General features: G+C 36.9%; 1 protein-coding gene across 1 annotated transcript in view; it reads left to right on the forward strand.

Moving 5' to 3' along the window:
* The window catches only part of ARHGAP31 (Rho GTPase activating protein 31), a 117,697-nt gene that overhangs the window by 69,308 nt on the left and 28,232 nt on the right, over positions 1-20,157 (forward strand). Inside the window, exons 2-5 of the mRNA XM_060686279.2 lie at positions 5,319-5,421; positions 8,260-8,404; positions 15,032-15,114; positions 17,144-17,251. Of these exons, the coding sequence (XP_060542262.1) occupies positions 5,319-5,421; positions 8,260-8,404; positions 15,032-15,114; positions 17,144-17,251 (439 nt within the window). The remainder of the gene's footprint in view (positions 1-5,318; positions 5,422-8,259; positions 8,405-15,031; positions 15,115-17,143; positions 17,252-20,157) is intronic.

A 20,157-nucleotide genomic window follows, 5' to 3' on the forward strand; every position in this document is an offset into this window, starting at 1 on the left:
ATATTCCAATTATTTCCATGCAATCCAATTTCTTACAAATCAATTAATTATATTTACCAATAATAATAAACCAAATAATTTCCCCCATATATTCCTCCAAACCACAACTTAACCATTTCTGCTTTCAACACAATATACAATTAATAGTATCTCAATTATTACAATTCCCTAGTTAAATAGAGCTTTTTTTCTTTTGTGTTTTAAAAACTTGAACTCTCCTCTTTTGCCCTAAATTTCCCATTGTTTGCACCTACCTTTTTTGGTGAGGAGAAAGAAAAAGAAAAAGAAATCTCTCTCCCTGCCTCATTTTGTCACGTTGCAGCAGAGCCTGTTTTACTTTCAGTTTCCTTTTAGCTAGGGAAAAAAAAAATCTGCTCCAGCACTCTTTGCAGCAAGCAAAGAGCTTGCAAAACAAGAGCTTGCAAACGAGTCTGCAAAACAGCTGAGAGCGAATCAGCTGAGAGTCGGAGGCCGATCTAATCATGCTAATTAACCTATGCGGCTGTTTTTTTCTTGCTGTTTGCTTGCAAGGAGGTAAGTGCTGCGAGGCACAGGTCAAAGGGGGGGTCACCCTCCTTGCCACTTAGCCCCCCTGTCGCCCCCCGCTTTGCCTCTAGCATTCCTCTGCCGCCCCCCTTGCCCCCCTTGCCGCTTACTGCCCCCCTAAGGCATCCCACCGCCCCCAAGGGGGCGGTACCACCCACTTTGGCAACCACTGGCTTAACTACTTAACAACCGGTTCTACCAAAGTAGAATCCCACCACTGGGTCTACCCATTTATATTTGCAGGCACCGATCTACTCATTTGTTTTCTTTTAACACTGATCAGCTGTAGGGTGGCCCTTTGAAGCCCCGCAGCAGCTGTGAGGCCAATAAAATTATAAAAAAACACTGAACCATTTGTTAAATTGCTGGCTCGCCCACCCCTCACCCAGTGGTGTGGAGGGGCAGGGCAAGGGGCGGGGTGAGCCAGCAATTTAACAAACGGTTCGGCCGAACCGCCTAGAACTGGCAGAATCCCATCACTGGGTGAATGGCACTGACAATAAAGGTGCATGCTCTAAAGGTCATGGTTTCCCTGCTTGTAACATCTAAGACCATCTTGAACCATAGATGAACAAATCATTCAGTACTAGGTAAAGTAAAACTAGACTGCCTACTTGAAGCACAAGTTATGAAAATAATGCTTAAGTGAGCAGATAATGTGAAAACCCCAATGCTTGGGAAATTTGAAGGCAGGTCATACGAAATCTCCAAAACATTGACTAGAGCAGAAAGTAACCAGGAAAACTCTGCAGAAAATAGAGCCTTTTCTAGATATATACAATTGGCTAACATTTCCTTGACATCCTACCACTTTAAGGGATTTTTAAAAACAGTTTTTAAAAAAGCTTTATTGTCTTAATATGTTCACTGTGAGTTGTTTTTTTCACTCAAGTAATATTGGGGGCCTACATTCTCCCTTTATTCCTCATCTGGTTTCCATTGAGGTTGTAAAACGAGGACATTTCTCTTCCTGGCAAAACTAGCAGAAACTTTGTGACACGAATTCCCTCTTCCAACTTCTAAGCTTCCAGCATGGTTTCAATTATAGACATAAATAGATTGGGAAATTCAGCCATGCCCCTCTTTTTCTCACACATAACAGCTTTCCTTTTTTTAAAAAAAAAATCTACTGTCTACTGCCCCACGAAGAACAGAAAACTAGTTCTTTTTCAGAAGTTTCAGTACTTTGTACATGTTGTTGGAAACAAAGAAAGTTACTGCAAAAGTTCAATATATATAAGTTCCTTCTCTCCCACCCCCCTCTCTCAATTAGATTAATGTTGTAATTCTTTTCCACTAAGAACTGTTGCAGAAAATTTAGGAGAAAATTCTTTCAGTACTTAGTGTGCTATGATTACCATCTTAACCCAGCTCCTGCTAGTACTGAGTCAGAGAGCTAAGCCACTTCTGGATTTTGACGTTACTGAAAAAGAACATTTGTGTCTTCTGCTTTCATGCAGTCAATTCATTGAGAAGTTTGGGTTTGCAGAAAATTGATACCTAGCCCTTTAATCCTTGGAATTTGAGGTCAAGGCTTATAATTTTTGGTCACAAGTCAAATGAGTGTCTGGTGGATGTTTCTTGACATCACAAAACCCGCACTTTAGTCATAAGAAGCAGTTCTTATGTTCTGGTGTAGAGAGTTCAGGATGGGAGAACAGCAGGAAATAGTCTGTAAAAAAGGGGAGCAGCTCATTATCATGCTGGTGGAAATAGAGGGTTGAATGCCAGATTTCATTGCCAATCAAATGACTGAAGGATGAGAAGCAGAAAAAAAAAAGCTAAGCAATCTGATTTTTGAACCAGAAAAACAAAAGTATTTCTGGCCACTTTGGAAGAAAATAGAACAAAAGAAAACAGAATAAGATTGTTTTGCGGATTTTATTTTTTCCTGGAAAATCCAGGCAATTTTTACATATCTTTCTCTCTTCTTGTACTTCCATATTTTGAGTACAAGAAGATAGTTTTCACAATTAGATGTAATTCTTATTCCCGTTGTTGAGCAGTTCACCTAAATCTGATGATTTGCAAATTTCAAAATTTGAAATATTTTGCTTTCTTGGTAGCTACATTATACTGAGGATGGTTTTATGGAGAGCAGACATATCCTGTCATTGTATGGAACATGTTTAACGGGATTTCTAAACTCTTAATTGCAACTATCTTATCTTTTCCAAAATTAAGCTACCACCATTGTTTATTCAGGCCAGAAATAGGAAGATCATATCATATCTTAAGAATCTAGACATGAATTCACAGCAAACTGAGATTACAGTATGTCAAAATAATGAAATCTGTATGGTGATGCCATGACACAAATCCCACGCTTATGTACTTGCATCCTAACATATGCCAAAAATTCCCAAGTTCCAGATTTTGTTATTTCCATGTATAGATGCCTATGAGTTATAGTTTACCAACAAATCAAGGTGCCTGAATGTCCAGAGGGTTTACATTTGAGATATAGTTCATTTAGTCTATCAAAGATGTGAAAAATATCCTGGCGCTACAGGTTTGCTATCGGTAGCGCGCAGGTGTACATGCTTGCTTTGCGAGTGTGCAGCACTTCTGCTTATGCACAGAGCATTTTTGATGTCATCTGGGTGGGTGGGCGGAGCCTCCCGCCTCCGCCGCCAGCAGTTTGCCTGAACCAGGGTGAACCAGGAGCAACCCACCACTGGTTATAAACCATATGGCATAAGCTGTATGGATACAAAAACTTTTCACACAATTTCATATTTTAAGCTGTATTTGCAGGGCTGCATCACAACATGGACCTTGTTTGTGAGAGGCTGTCTGTATGGTTTTACACATAAGTCCTTCATGATAATAGATCTGTTCTGCAAGATGTAGAGTGGGTTCACATGTATCATTAAGCTGGAGCGCAGCTTGTTCAGTTTTAGTTTAGCATGCTAAGAGAATTACAGTGTTTATAGATCATAGTTTAATAGCAGGTTATGCACATGACACTTAGTCAAAATGTGGTTTTCTTGTTTGTAGCATATCGTATGAATATAGCCATTGTGGTTTAAAAACTTTGTCGTAGGGAATAATGTATTATATAAGTGCAGCTATTTGTGTTTTGTTCCGAAATGGAGGTTAAACTATGGCTTAGGTTTTTTTGTACTGCACCAGCAGGTACATTTTGCAAATATTATATTGATAAGACAAATAATAGATTACCTTCATGTGCATGCAAGGCCAGAATCTAGTCATGTTACTAAAAGTTTCAATATTTTATTTTTGCTCTTTTTTAATAACATGGCAGAACAATCTGGAAATGAATGTAAATATCTTTGTTAATGTGAAAATTCATCTATGAATTCATAGCATCAATTCATCTATAACTATGATACATTTTCTGGAAAACTGTAATTTACTTGCAGAAACTTGCACAATTGTATGAATTGGTAAAATTTTAAAGTAATAAGATAATTATTTAAGCAATCATATTTATCCATTGAAATATATCTTGTACTTGAGCTAGACCTGATTTTTTTCCTGTAAGACAATTTGTTTATTTAGTTAAATTATTAGAAATATATTTCACTATATTATCACCCTTTATATATGCTGAAACCATAAAATAGAAATACAACTGAAAAGAATTGTATAAATGTTTGAGACCACAACTGTAAAACATGATTACAACTATCTTTTTTCTTGTAAAATGAAATCTGTTCTCCTCAATGTGAGATAACTACAGATGAGATCTTTTAGAAATCTCAGAGCAATAATTTCTTACAAATTGGATGGTTTTTTAAAAAGAAAAATTGGAAAATATGGTGAGAAATTATTATTTGTTTGTTTAGTTTTAGCTTCCTTTACAAATATGTGGTCACTTTGTTATTTAAAATATGATATGATAACTTGCTTTGCTTATGAAACTCTGGTGTATTGTATAGAAATGAAATGTATAAGTTGATTAACATAATAATGAGAAATGAATCCATTGAAGTTACTTTAACTATCCTAATTTTTGCTGTAACTATAGCTACAAGCTGCTGAATAATAATAAAGAAAGTGGCATCCGTGTAATTTTCCTTATGTATGATAAATAGGCAGGCAGAAGTTAAAATTAAAAACAAAATAAAAAACATCAGTTTTTTAAAAAGCCTTTGATCTCCATAATGAACATGACTGGCTACAGTGGAAGTCCACACTTCTTAAAGTTGGCAAATTTGAGAAACACTGTCCTATAGAAACAGAAAGTATTATATTTCAGAAAAAGGCTAAAAGAAGGCAATGAGACAGAATGCACATTTTTCCACATAAAAAGGGTTTTCTAAAATCAGTCTCATTCTCTGAATCTGAGCTCCTTGTTTAGATCCCTAATTTTTATCTTTGTGTAAGTATTTGGCATTTGTATTAAATGAGATTTTCTCACTCTTTCAGGTGTTAGTTTATTTATTTATTTTTAAATTTTGGTGTATTGTCAAACCTAGATCATTTTTTCACTTCTCATGTATTTCTGTATTATATATATATATTAAAAAATCATAAAGAAAATTCCATATTTTCCCCAGACCTTTGTCTAGAGATAAGCTGGCAAGAAAAAATATTTAAGATATTGTTCCATTTTACAAAGTAGAACCATATGCGTGTTTCTATCTGTCATACATATGCTTAGAAAAGGGTGTTTATTTTGCTTTTTATCTAGCAATTATTTTGATTTATAGTTGTATCACAACTGTATACTCCTTATTCCTCATCAGTCATTTTTAGTAACAAATATTAATAATGATGTTTAATACCTTCTCTTCTTCTTGTAGTTCCTATAGTACTGAAGAGCTGCGCAGAGTTCATTGAGACTCATGGAATTGTGGACGGAATCTATCGGCTTTCTGGTGTGACATCCAACATTCAGAAACTGAGGTGACAAAAATGAATCTGTGTTAGGCCTCTTATATACTTTGTTTTTCATGAGGGGGCTATAAATATAAGTATGTGGATTGGACCTGGATTTTTATTTTAAAATATAGCACTAGAATATGAAAGGTAGCTACAAAATAAATTCAGAAACATCCTGAGTGTCATTATATGGGAGCTTTCAAAATTCAGCGGTTCAAATTCCTAGTACAGGTCTCCTGCGTGAGTAGGGGGTTGGACTTGACCTCCAAAGTCCCTTCCAACTCTGTTACTGTTACCTGTTACCTAGGTGATTCAAACTATGTAGACATTTGAATGTAATTTAGTTTATTTATTTAATTAATTTCTAAGACTGTTTACTTCACTAATGAATGTGGGACAGCTTATGAGGAGTAAAACAGTAGAAAAGTAAAATACAAAAGACTAATAAGAAAAACTGCATCGGGGAAGAATGATATCTGTATAAAATACAATGGGTTCACACTTAACCCAAAATTTGTTGTAAGACCCAGACCTTTGACACCCTCTTACTAGTCAGTGAAGCTGAGGCCATATGGAGGAATGGTGTTCCAGACGACTGGCACAGCACAGAAAATACAGATTTCTGGAATCTTCTAAAACGACATTGCTTAATTTAATGGAACCTGGAGTGTTCAACTCCTGTCAGGTGTTATAAATGAGGAGAAGTGATTCTGCAAGCTGTATGCCATGTTGATATTCCCCCCAGTAGTAATAGTAATTTTATTATGGTCAGAAACAAGCGTTACAAATAAGTATTGAAAAATAAAATAAGATAATAAAATTAAATTAAATTTAAAAAGATAAGATAATTAACAACTAGTAGTAGATTGTCGGTAGGCAAAGTCTAATTTTGAAGACAGTGATACAAAATTTAGCTACCTTCAAAGAGACATTGGATTGATCCAATAACAGCAACTGAACATCAAAAAAGACTGGTGGTTCCCAGGTATTTTATCAGGTGAGGTGTTATGAGATGGGTTTGTGAGTTCTTATAGAAGGTACAGTAGAGTAGAATGTGAGCAGAGTTTTAATAGTTGAGTTTTAATCTCAACTCATATGGATTTTTTAAAAAAATATTGACCCTCCAAAACTGCTGTGGAAAGTACATTGCAGTGTGTTAAAGTTAATACCCTTTGGAGATTGGGGACGGTTATAAGGTGTAAATATTTTGCTGCTTTGCAAAGAGGAGTTTGACTGCTCAAGGAAACATTCTTAGGAAGAGCAAGACTGATCTTGTTGGGCTTCCAGATCCTTGATATGTTGTTTGAACTCATACCCCATCAGTAAAAGTGCTTCCCTGGAACAGCAAAGATACTGAAGTTTTTGGGAGTTGGTCCTAAACCATGCTGATTCATAATTGTCCTTTATAACAACGGACACCAACTGGTGGTCCATGGCCCACTGGTGGTCCATGAAAAATTTTTGGTGATCCACAGAAAAATTATTTGGATTTTTTATATTGCACTAAATCAGGGGTCCTCAAACTATGGTCCCTGGGCTGGATACATGCAATGAATGTTTGTGTTGCTGCAGAGAGTTTCCCCCTTCATGGTCTTTTTGTGCGGGTCAGAGGGGGGCAGAAATTCTGACTTCGGGTCTGCTTCAGCCGCCTGGTGTGGGGCTTTGGGTGAAGGCTGGAGGGAAGTGCCGCTGCTGGTGAAGAGCCGGAGGGCCTTGTTTCAGTGGGACTGCATCATGGCCTGGAATTGGCTGACCATCTCAGCCTGCTGAGCCTCAAGGCACCAGTACCTGGCCTTGCACTCCCACAGGTCTTCCCCCTGCTTCCCTATGCTCATAGTCCTCAGTGAGGTGCTTCTGCTGAGCCTCCTTCTTGGTCAGATTCAATTTGAACTGAGCTGTTTTGCCAACTCTTTCTCATGGTGGCTGCTTAGCTCCAACAACTGCTTCCTGTTGGGGCCCCCGGCGGGCTGATGAGGAGTGGCTGGGAGGGGAGGGGCGAGTAGAGGTGTCTCTCGATGTGAGTGACATCAAGTTGGCCATGCCCACCCAGTCACATGACCACCTAGCCACGCCCAGCCAGTCGGTCATTAGGCAGATCATATTAGTGGTCTGCAGGATTTAAAATTATGAATTTAGTGGTCCCTGTAGTCCGAAAGGTTGATGACCCCTGCTCTATAAGAAAAGAACTCAAACCTGCAAGGAAAAACGTTGATACTCTATTCAAACATTAGAATTGTCACTGTTTGCAAATGAAATCTTGATCATATTCAGGGATTTTGAAACCTATTTAATTCTCCCAATTCTAGTTTTTCAAAGCTCCTATAATTCTTTTTCTTTTTCTTTTTTCTTTTGTTTGATTTATTGGTGTCAAGCAATGGATTCTTGGTCTTTTATCCACACAAAGAAGTTTCATTCATTCCTTTTCAAACACTTTTTTTACATGGTGATGGTGGAGTACAAAAGTTGAAAGGCTTATTTTCCTCTACATATGTATTTGCTATTGCAGCTTTTTTTGAATCTGCCCCTATCCAAATTTTGAAATAATGGCCAATAGTTCAACAGTGGCTTATAATGGATTGTCTTCATGTAAGTGGCCTTTATACCATACTAATTACAGTATCTGAAACTAGAATATGCAGAATCCATGTAGTTCTCAAGGTTACGATAGGTTTCCATGGTGATTCTAGGTGCCAAGGAGGTTTTCCATGGCTGACGTACAGTATTACATTATCAGATCTTTGTTACCAAATCAGAATCCTATTTGTTTTTTTGTTTTTTTGTAAAATGAAGATATTAATTTTGTTTCTACAGTATCTCATTCTATTTATTAACCCCATTATGTTCCCTTCTCTGTTGTTGCAGACAAGAGTTTGGCTCAGATCAATGCCCAGACCTGACTAGGGAAATTTACTTACAAGATATTCACTGTGTTGGATCACTTTGCAAGTTATACTTCAGGGAACTGCCAAATCCTCTTCTCACATATGAACTTTACAAGAAATTCACGGTGAGATTTTTCTGTTCCATTTTTTATTTTCATTATGGATGAAGGAGATATTGCAGTTGTACAATGCATTCCGGTTTTCTGTATGTAATAACAAGAAAAACAAAATTCCTGGGTCTCCTCAAAAAGTCTTATCCTGTGCCTCCTCCCAAGCTTTAATTTGAATCTCGGTTAAATGCATTTGTAATTATTTAGCCCATAACACACAAAATAAGAAAAATGTAGCCCTGGATTTCCAAAATTCCATATGGCAATTTTTATTATATTGGAGGGAAATTTTTAAATAGTCAGAAATAAAAAAAAAATACTTGTAAATTAAACACATATACAATAGTTTTAATTTTTGTCTTACCTAATTCTTTATCCTTATCCTGCCTTCTTTTTTTTCAAAAGGGGGGTGGGTGGTATAGTCCCTAGCTTGTTACTTCAAGGCTAAATGCAAGCATTAAATTGAATTGTACTTTTTAATGTTTAGTAACGTAACACCTGGAATGCTGCATCCAGTTTTGGTCACCACATTACAAAAAAAGATGTTGCGACTTTGGAAAACGTGCAAAGAAGAGCATGTAAGATAATTAAAGGCCTGGAGACTAAAACATATGAAGAGGGATTTGGGTTTGGCTAGTCTAGAAAAAGAACATGATAAGAGTATTCAGGACATGATAAGAGTATTCTAGTATTTAAGAAGTTGCCATAAAGAGGAGGGGGTCAACTTATTTTCCAAAGCACCAGAGGGCAGGACAAGAAACAATGAATGGAAACTAATCAAGGAGAGGAGCAACCTGGAATTAAGGAGAAACTTTCTAACAGTGAGGGCAATTAACCAGCAGAACAGCTTTCCTTCAGAAGTTGTCAGTGCTTCATCACTGGAGGTTTTAAAGAAGAGATTGGACAGTCACTTGTCTGAAATGGTATAGGATCTCCTGCTTGAGCAAGGGTTGGACTAGAAGACCTCCAAGGTTCCTTCCAGTTCTATTCTGATTGACTATTGTTTATGCAAAACTTCAGTTGCTTGAATAAAAGGAGTTTCTTTTGGGATACTCTACTCAAAAATTTATGCAGTCTGGAGATTTGTCAGTCTTATGACAAATAGTCTATGTGGTATCATCTAGTGGAGGCCATTTTCTCATTGTGGAATTTATGAGGTGTACAGTATAGAGATGATTTCTCCACAGTAACCCATGCTTCACAATCTCCTAGATTTCTGAGACACACTCTGTGTGGAGCTGCTGTTGAAGATGGTTCAGAGTTTTCAATCTGTGCCAAAGGCAGATACAAACTTGTAGACTACAGTACTTCATGAATGCAAGGTCACTTAATATTAATTCTTAATGAGCTGCACTAGTTGACTGTGATCAACCGCAACTCAAAGGATTAAATTTAATATGTAAAGCTGCAAATGGTTTAGGATTTGGTTAACCTCTAGGAATGCCTGTCCCTTTATTTTTGTTTGTGTAACATTAAACATATACTTAGAAATAGCCTGTTTTAGGGATTGTTCAATTACTAGAGGAAGGCTGAATTCATAGGAATGTCAATCACAACTGTGTAACTTATTTTTCCTTAGAAATTAGATTGTTGCCAGTGTTGAGATTATGGCTAGTCTAGAAAAAAGAAGGACTGAGGGGGACAGACGGACAGACACATGATAAGGGTATTCCAATATTTGAGAGGCTGCCACAAAGAGGAGGGGATCAACTTATTTTTCAAAGCACCAGAGGGCAGGACAAGAAACAATGGATGGGGGTTGGTCTAGAAGACCTCCAATGTCCCTTCTAGCTCTATTCTGATTGATGTTTGAGATAGAATTGTTTTTTTGAGAGAGTGCCAAACTGAATGGTATTCTAGTTTGTAATGAAGCATTTATTTTTTGTGACCCATGTAAAAGCAGGGGAGGTGTTATCAAGGAAAATAGGTAGTTCCATCAGATGGTCAGCTCAGCTGCCTTGCATGCACCACTTGGAGGAAGGGTAGTTATTGGCTTTGAAGATCATGGGCATCCACTTGTAGGAAGGCAACATCTGCAAAATGGTGAATGTGGAATTCCCACATTCCCATCCTTTTTACATGTATGTGATGTTGATGTACATACAAAAGAAATCGGGTTTGAATCATGACAACATAGATTTGGCCTACTGCTGCATAAGTATATCTTACGAATGACAGAAACTTCATTAACAAAAATTAATTACATACCAATTAAATGCGCACATTATTTTACATGGCTTTGTGTATATGTATATATGTGTGTATGTATGTTATACATATTTATGTTATCATCATTGTATGTTATCATCTATCTATCTATCTATCTATCTATCTATCTATCTATCTATCTATCTATCTATTTATCTATCTATCTATCTATTTATCTATCTATCTATCTATCTATCTATCTATTTATCTATCTACACACATATATGCATTTTCATAGCATACGATTTTCTAATATCTGAAATTTTGTTCATAGTATTTACTTGAAGAAATATATCAGACAGTTTGGAGAAGGGTAATTATTTTCTAGTTTTCATTGTAATTTGGGAAATATGAACGAGGTCAGTTCATATTAGAATGTGATTTGAGCCTATTTAAAAATTGCAGTAAATCTATTTTGCATGTAATGGCTTTTGAAAGAATATTATGTTCTTTCCCAGTACATAGCACTACAGCAAGCAATCTGAGTCAAAAGTCCCTTTCAAATATTTTTGTTCATGGGTATTTTGCTCAATGCTGTTTTGACTACTGGTCTGCAGCTGGTAAAGTGCATAAATCCTGACTTACAGTGCACCATCATTTTACACATAAATGGTAGCAATAATTCAAACATTAAAAATAAAAAGTAGAGCTTATTTACATTTCTGGAAAAGTAAAGGTGAACTTAATTGAGAAATGACAGCAAATGATATATGATAAAAGATGATGTGATAATGATGATAATGAATACTGATATATAAAAAAACAGTTGACAACATCTGTTATAAAAGTTGTTCTTATGCTGTCTGCATAATTTAAACAGAATATACGTTTTGTGCAGAGTGCATTCCCAATACATTTTCCCTCAAGTGAATATCATAGATATCAATCATGTACTAGGTCACTTTCCTTTTTCTGCTGGAAAAACAAGAAATGATTGTTTCCGAAACAAGGGACAGAATTCTTGAAAAGCTGTGGACTGAGACTAGAAAAGAGTGGATTTTCCAAGTTATCCCGGATTAAAATCTGGAATTTCCAAGAAGTAGGTACTCCAGAAAAAAATCCAACTCTGCATTATTGAATACTTTGCAGTTGAATACTTAAGGTCAATGAGAACCTTTATAGTTTATAGATATCTTTTTAGTTGAACTTTGATTTCGTTATGTTTGGGGGATTAGTCTATTATCCAAGGAGGGGGAAAGGAGCATATCCTCTGGTTAGGTTTTCAGATGTTCAAAGACTGCTATTACATCTCTTTTATCTGTAGACTAAACATATCTCAGTCTTTTTTCTATTCTTTATAGGGCTTGGTTTCCAGACCCCTTGCCATCTTGGTAGCCTTCCTCTGAACTTGCTCCAATTTATCATTGTGTTTTTTTTAAAATGATGACGCCCAGAAAAAATCCTAAATAACATTCCTAAATAACATCAGAACTGGGTAGAGTAGAACAATTTTGGCAGTTCAAATCTCTAGTACAGGTCTCCTACATGAGCAGGGGGTTGGACTAGTTGACCTCCAAGGTCCAACTCTGTTACTGTTAGAATTATTGCCATGATTTGGATTCTATGAATATGATAATCCATCTCAAGATAGAATTTACTTTTTAAGCAGCTGGATCACACATTTGTCTCAATTTTAACTTGTGGTCAAGAAGGTGATCCAGATCCTTTTCATACATACCAAACCAATTTTCCCCTCCAATTGTTGGAAGAAAAATCCATCTGGTTCAGTTCCAAGTGGGAAGAAAGACACTGGAAACATGGAGGCTGATTGGAAAGATGGTTTATTGAGGGACAGGACCACATGGGTTGGAAATCCTGGGCAGCTGAACACATGGAGAGGAGAGTGAGAGGTATTTATACCCTCTTTTGGGCTTTGAACTTGAGCTTCCTGTTCCTGTGTGAGAATATGTATTCTATTGGCTGTAGTCAGACTCCCATGTGAAGTCATGTTTGTCTGAAGCAAGTTTGGTTGAACCTTGGGCTGATGTAATGTCCACAGGTGATTTTGCAATGCAGTGAGCCCTGCTGCTAGATAATCCTATAATGTCCTGGAGGGTCATGTCTTAATCCCATCACCTTGGAGCTGAAGGTCTTTTGTTTTGTAGATAGGTTGGCCCAGTCCTTCTCAATGGGCATCAAATATCTGCTGGGGGCAGGGAGCTGAACTTCTGAGTTTCTGTCTCCCTTAATATTTCTATTTTTCTTTTAGGGGAAATATAATATTCTGCCTTTTTAATATTTCCTAAAGTATTTCATTCTCCTAGGAGAGGGGTGGGTGCTAACTTTCTACACTATATTTATGTAGATCTTTACATTTCTCTCTATTAAATCACATTCTATACATCCTTAATGCTATCCCTTAGGTATGCTTTCTCTCTTTTTAGGGATCATATATCATTGTTTAATTAACTAGAGGTGTACATGGCATACATTTGCCTTTTTGCTGTTGTGTCAATCAAGTTTTAAGATTTCTCAAGATTAGTTGCTCCACCTCATAAAATACTATTTACAAAAGTTAAAAAAAAATAGGCACAGTGCAGAAGCTAGAAACAAAGGTTCAACACTTACTATCAATGCAGTAGCCCTTCATTTAAAAAGTTGCCTTCAGCCTCATCTACCTCTTTTTCATACCTGCCACAATCAGTCCCTGCATTATAATGGTTTTAGCTGAATTGCTATTCATCTCCTTTTATTCTGCCTATAAAGTGGGATCAAACAGTATGGACTTTACTTATTGTGCTCCTGTGAGAACAATATGAAAGCTTTGATACCTTAAATAATTAATTTTATGGTCCTTTGTTGCAAGCAGAATAGACTAGCTCTTGTCAGATTTTATACTTGCATTCCTAAGGTACTCATTATTGTATGTATATACAATATAATGCAGTGCAAACCATACAACCTCTATGCAGGCACTTAATTATGATAGTTAATGTTTAATGCAGCATAGTATTATGTTCTCACATGTCCCAGCACTCTTTATTGGATTGCTCTTTCAAAATACAGATAATATTTTAAAATACAGCCAATGTTTTTCTTTCCGCAATGCTTCTAAAATAATGCATTTCTTTTTTATGGTGATTTTTTCCCCTTCTTCCTGGTTTGTCCTTGTCTTTTAAATAAATATATCAGAATTTAAAAATGAAACAAATTTTTAAAGAGCTTATCTCAGAGAAAAAAAAATTCTAGACTGAACTGTCTATTTCTGGTCAACCTATTCCTAATTTGAAGGATTTTGAAAGAGTTTCAGTTTAAGCAGGCATCATCTTCCTCTATTCTTATCAATACAGATTTTGGTGAATCATTGATCTGTAGTAAAATTTTGCACGTCTGTCTTGTAATTAAAGTTCTAATTTGGTAGGCGAAATTAACGAGTAACCCCAAAATATTTGTCTGCAACAGAATGTGGGAAAGTCACTCCCAAGCAGCTCTGAGTTGCATATGATTGACCTCTAATCACAGACAGTCCAAATAAGTAGCAAAATTGCATGCCTTCAGGAATGGCTGCGTTCTGATTGTGTATGAATATGCATTTTCTTCTCTCAGGAAGCCTGCCACAAAGTACAACTCAATGCCAAACTTACACCTTCTTTTAAATGCAAATAACACCTGCAGGGAGAATCAGTAATTATCTCCTGTGAACAGAGATCATGAGCAGAGGTGAAAAACTCCCAGTTTGAAATGGTTATATTAGTGATAGGAACAGATTACTCAATGGAGCCCAAAGATGACATTTCTGTTCAGTTCTTGAAGGTCATATGCTGTACATGTAGAAGATTCATTTCCAGTCCTTGACATATCCAGATAATAAGAAGGACTCTTTCTTCAGTCCTCAGAGAGCCAATTCAAGTTATTATGGACAAATGGACAAATAAACCTACTCTGAACCTGTTTTGCTTGTCCTACTATATCCAGTGTTTTTAAAAATACTTTCTAGCTAGCATTGTGTTCAATGGGCCCATGTAATCTGGGAAGTGCCAATTTGTGGAGAAAACTGATTGAGGTGGTGATCTCTTTGGCATTCATAATGTGATCATGAGGAAAAGAATGTCCTTCCCTAATATACTAATTGATATATCACTGCTGAATTGAGAACTTTGTATGGTACTCAGAAAAAGAGTTCTTGGCAGATCTATTTTTGTGCAATTGTTTAATCCACTTGTAAGCTAATGATCAACATCACACTCCATTTTTTTAAATTCCCCAAATGTCATTATTTCCTAATACATATTACAATTATTTTACTTCACAACTTGATGGAAGGCTGCTGCTGGTTTTCCTTGGTTTCTGCAGGCATTATTATTTCCATTTTTGTTTATTTTGTGCATCAATTTGGTAATGATATTGTGGCGGACATTGTTTTTGCCTTCAAGAAATGGTTGTGAACTAAATGAATAATTTTTGATTTCTTTTTTTTTTTTTTATGTCTTGCAGGAAGCAGTCTCATGCGTCTCTGAGAAAGAGCAGTTGGCCCAGATTCAAAATGTTATCCAGGAACTTCCACCCTCACATTATAGGTAAAAGAGAAAACTTAGTAGTTATTGTGGGTTGCAGGCAGGTAACATCAGAAAAATATCCTTTAAGCTGAGGTTGCTCTGTTTTTAATTAGTTGAAAGACTGAATAGTCCACTAATAGTCCACTAATCAAATAATTGCTCAATAACTTAGCTATATTTGTTTCAATATATTTTTAATGAAACAGACAGGATGTTACATTATCAGGACTAATCATCTCTGTTCCCCACCTATCCAAACCATCTTCTTCCCAGCCTCGTTCTTCCAATGCTTTTGTTTCATGGTTACTCATCTATTACTGATGTTTATTACTGTATTCAGGTCTCTCTCACATCATTTTGAAATTCCAGGAAACCTTTTATTGTCAATTAAAATATTTTCAATCATAAAACGCTTTTTGTTTTGAGTCTCTGCTGTATAAGCATTGTTGTAGATAATCGCACAACCAGCTGGCTACTTAGTCATACGTGGCTTCAAGATAATTCAGATGAGGTTTTACATAGCTCAGGTTAGATCTATTTTGTGTCTTCTCCTCATTCAGTTTCAGATGTTCAGTGGGAGGAACATTGTGGGTCTGTGGGGTCCCAATGCCTCCCAGGAGAGATAAGTAAGAGTAAGAATATTTCAATGGAAGGGGGGAGTGCATTAGTAGCTAAAGTAGTAGACAAGAATGAAGAAATTGAAGTCCTCATGGCTCAAATTTTGCTGAAACCCCCAAATACAACAGAAATTGGTGTTAAATTTGTAATTTTTAATGTGACATAGTATGATTATAGGCAGTGATCACATTAGCTGCAATTTATTAATTTATTTTCTTATAAAAATAATGAAATGTAGTGTCTATTCTTAAACATCTTTGCTTTGGCCTCTTTCACTTTTTAGATAGAACATTGATCCTAGCCAGCCACTCAAAAGCCAGTATAACTAAGATAATATCTACATTTATTGGTGACTAGAAATCCTTTATGGACTTTTTGCATTTAAAAAAAGCCTGAACTTATGATTTATGGCTTTGATGATTAGATAGTAGAGATTATAGAAAGAAGGGAGTCACAATGTAAAGTTAATTTATAACTGTACTTGTAACTTCTATTAAGAAGATTTATTCATATATTTATTATTAATGAAATTTGTATACTCACCCATCTCACCAAAAGTTAGTCTGGGTGGCACACAACAATTGAATAAAAACCACAGATATAAAATATATATAAAAATATACATTAAGAAATAAATAGTATAAATGTACAAACCCTTAGGCGAAGAGTGGATAACAATAGCTGCCTCAACAATGGAGCCATCTAAGCATATCAACTGGAGCCCCAGGCCTCATAACGTAACGAGTGTGGAGAGTCTTCTAGAGCAGAGGTCTTCAAACTTGGTAGCTTTAAGACTTGTGGACTTCAACTTCCAGAATTCTCCAGCCAGCTATTAAGACTTGTGGACTTCAACTCCCAGAATTCTCCAGCCAGCTATGCATAGCATAGCATAGCTGGCTGGAGAATTCTGGGAGTTGAAGTCCACAAGTCTTAAAGTTGCCAAGTTTGAAGACCTCTGTTCTAGAGTATAAAAAGGGATGGAACTAATCTAATTTTGAAGGGGGGGAGGGGCAGGAGAGAAAGTTCCATAATGTAGATGCCACTTCTGTATATTATTTTTCTTTCTGTTCCATTTTTCTGTTTTTTTTCTTTTTGCACTTTTAATTTTTTCTTCATTTTTCTCTTTTCTTTTTAGTTTAGTTTGCACTAGTCTTATTCTTGTATTTAAAATTTTCAATAAAATTGTTTTTTTAAACTTCTGTAGCTATAATCCTAGCTACAAAATGATTGCACATTCAGTCCCAACCCAGCTTAGTTTACATTGTCACCTTAAAATATGCTCAATAATTGGCAATTGGTACAGATTTTAGTTTAGACATTAGCATTGTGCTACTGCGTGTTACATTAATTGTACGTGGTTCAGATGGCCCCATATCCAGCACATTACAATAGTCATATTTGTTCTTGGTTTGTCTTGACTACTTTATTTCAGGACCTTGGAATACTTAAGCAAGCACCTGGCACTTCTGGCATCCTTCAGTGGCATGACCAACATGCACACCAGAAACCTGGCTTTAGTGTGGGCACCCAATCTCCTTAGGTATGATAAATGCACTTATTCATTTTCTTTATCCTAAAGGCAATACTGAGAAAGTTAATGGAAATGTATAGTAGATGTGCACATTGGAACTTTGTGAACAAATCCAGCCATGGAGGAAGATCATACAATCAAATATGATGGTGGAAGTGAATCTCAGCAATTTGTTGTTTGTTTTCCCATTTTCATGGTCATAAAAACTGATGAGGTGTTCATATATAGTTCAGTGGCTGTGTTTTCTTGGAAAAAGTAAAGGAAATACCTGAAAAAGTTGCAAATCTGAAAAATTATAAAATGTGTATTTTAATAATATATTCAGTCAAGAAAACTTATTTTTTAAAACATGTGCGTGTGTGTGTGTGTATATATATATATATATATATATATATATATATATATATATATATATATATATATATATATATATATATATATATATATATACACAGACACACACACACACACACACACACACATACACATACATACATACATACATACAGAGAGAGGGGGGGAGAGAGAGAGAGAAAGTTTTGGTGTATTTGAGTCTTTTCCCATGTAAGATTGATAGTATCTTGGCGACGTTTTGACGAGGTCCCACTCGTCATCTTCAGGCTGGTGTCTTCGGCTTCGTGCTTGTGCGAGGAAAGCGTGATTGGAGCTGCCGTCTGTCTATAAATACTGGTGGGGAGGTGTGGGGTGCTGGCTTTGTTGCTGTGAGCGGGTTGGTTGACTATGTTGTTACATCTTGAGTGGTTGATGGAGTTGATGTTTGCAGATTAGTCAGCTGTTTCGTAACATCCTGTGTGGGTGAGATCTTGATGTGTGCCCATTAGTCTTTTGTGTTTTAACGACCTGGGTAATGGGCTATGTGTTAACACCCTGATTTCTAGTGTTGTGATATCCTGAGTTATTTGATGTAATGTCCTGAGCAGATAGCTGTGATGCCACATCCCGGGCTTTGGTTTGGCTCCGAGTTTGAGGTCTTGCCATGTGTTCATGGTGTGTGTCAGTTTGCTTTGTGTGGGGATCGGAGGGGGGTGCAGCAGCTGGTGATGCCGCCATGGTCTGGCTTCTGGATGGTGGTTGTATTTTGTCTATGGGATGGGTTTGGGTTTGAACCTGGTGAGGATGATTGGTGGTGGTGTCATGTGTTATCTTGGGTCCGGTGTTAATCTGTATGGCTGGGACTCTTCTGTTGACCAGGGCTAGTTTCCAGATGTCCGGTAGGAGGGAGGTATCATCGCGTTTATTCATGTTTCTCTATTTCGATGGCTTCCATGATTATTCTCTTGTTGAAATGTTCAGTTTTGGAGATTAATTTGGTTCCTTCAACGTCAATTTCATGTCCTGTTGTTTTAAGGTGCTGGAAAAGGGAGGAAGTTTTTTCTTCTTTTCTGATTGCGTTCTTGTGTTCTGCAATGCGTGCATTTATTCTCCTATTAGTTTGTCCAATGTATGTGGCTGGGCAAATTTTGCATGGTATTTCATAGACTCCTTGGTTTTCTAGCTGAATCTTGTCTTTGGGTTTTCTTAAGATGTTGGCTATTTTTTGGTCAGTGCAGAAGGCTGTCTTGATACTGTGTTTGTGGAGAATTTTGCTGATTTTATCTGTGGTGCCTTTGATGTAAGGAAGGAGGGCGATGCCGTTGTCCTGTTCTGTGTCTCAGTTGTTGGGGGGTGTCTCCCTTTGGATTAGGTTGGTAATTGTGTTTCTTTGGAACCCTCCTCCCACAACTTCTAAACTGATAGTAAAGGCTAGAAGATGACAAGGTAGAGAGCTTGTTGAAATGTTGCCAAACCTTTAAAGTGTTGGTTAGGATTTTAGCCAGAGTTTTAAAAGACCTTACAAAGTGTTTTGTTGGGATTTTGGAGGATTTTGAGCTGAGATCTTAGCCAGGATTTTAAGCATTTTAACAAATGGGAAAACACCCAAGATTTTAACTTTTTATATACACCCACCCGTGAAAACTTGAGAAGACACACACACACACACACACATATATACATATATACATATATACATATATACATATATACATATACATATACATACATACATACATACATACATACATACATACATACATACATACATATATATATATATATATATATATATATATATATATATATATATATATATATATATCTGTTTCAAGAGACCAAAAGTAAAAACAGTGGTGTGAAGTTGAACTATCTGATCAAATAGGGCAGTGATTCTCAACCTGTGGTCCACAGACTTCGGGGTGGGTGGGTGGGCTACAATGTCATCACAGGCTTGAAGCCTTGAAGAAATGTTATTATTTAAATCTTGAGTTAAATCTTGGGAGTCCATGGCCACAAAAGGTATTTAAAGGGGATCTGTGGTGAAGAAAAGAGAACCACTGATATAGGCCATGACTAGAGAAGGGAACCAAGTCTGTTTTTTGAGTTTTTCTCAAAGTATAGTAAAATTATTGTTGAAAAATTGGCTATAGCACGGGTGTCAAACTCGATTTCATTGAGGGCTGCATCAGAATTGTGTTTGACTTTGGGGGGCCAGGGTGGGGCGGGTGTGTGTGGCCAGCTTGACATCACTCGTGTCAGGGGCGCCTGTGGTGGCCTGAGCACCCTGCCAGCGAAAATGGGCTCTTGAGCTCCATTTTTGGCTGCAACTGCCTCCTGCAAGTTTTTGCCAGTGAAAATGGAGTCAGGAGGGCTGCTTACGGCCCTCCCAAACTCCATTTTCACTGGCATAGACACTGCAGGCTAGTCCTTCACTGTTTCCAGGGTGGACCCACGGGCCAGATCTAAGCACCCAATGGGCCGGATCCGGCCGGTGGCCCTTGAGTTTGACACCCGTGGGCTATAGTTCCACAGTATTTTTCAATGTGATATGAAAATGGTATTGTCACACCTAAAATAGG

The sequence above is a fragment of the Pantherophis guttatus genome, chromosome 5 (assembly GCF_059756535.1).
Source record: "Pantherophis guttatus breed Tessera chromosome 5, ASM5975653v1, whole genome shotgun sequence".
Lineage (NCBI taxonomy): Eukaryota > Metazoa > Chordata > Lepidosauria > Squamata > Colubridae > Pantherophis > Pantherophis guttatus.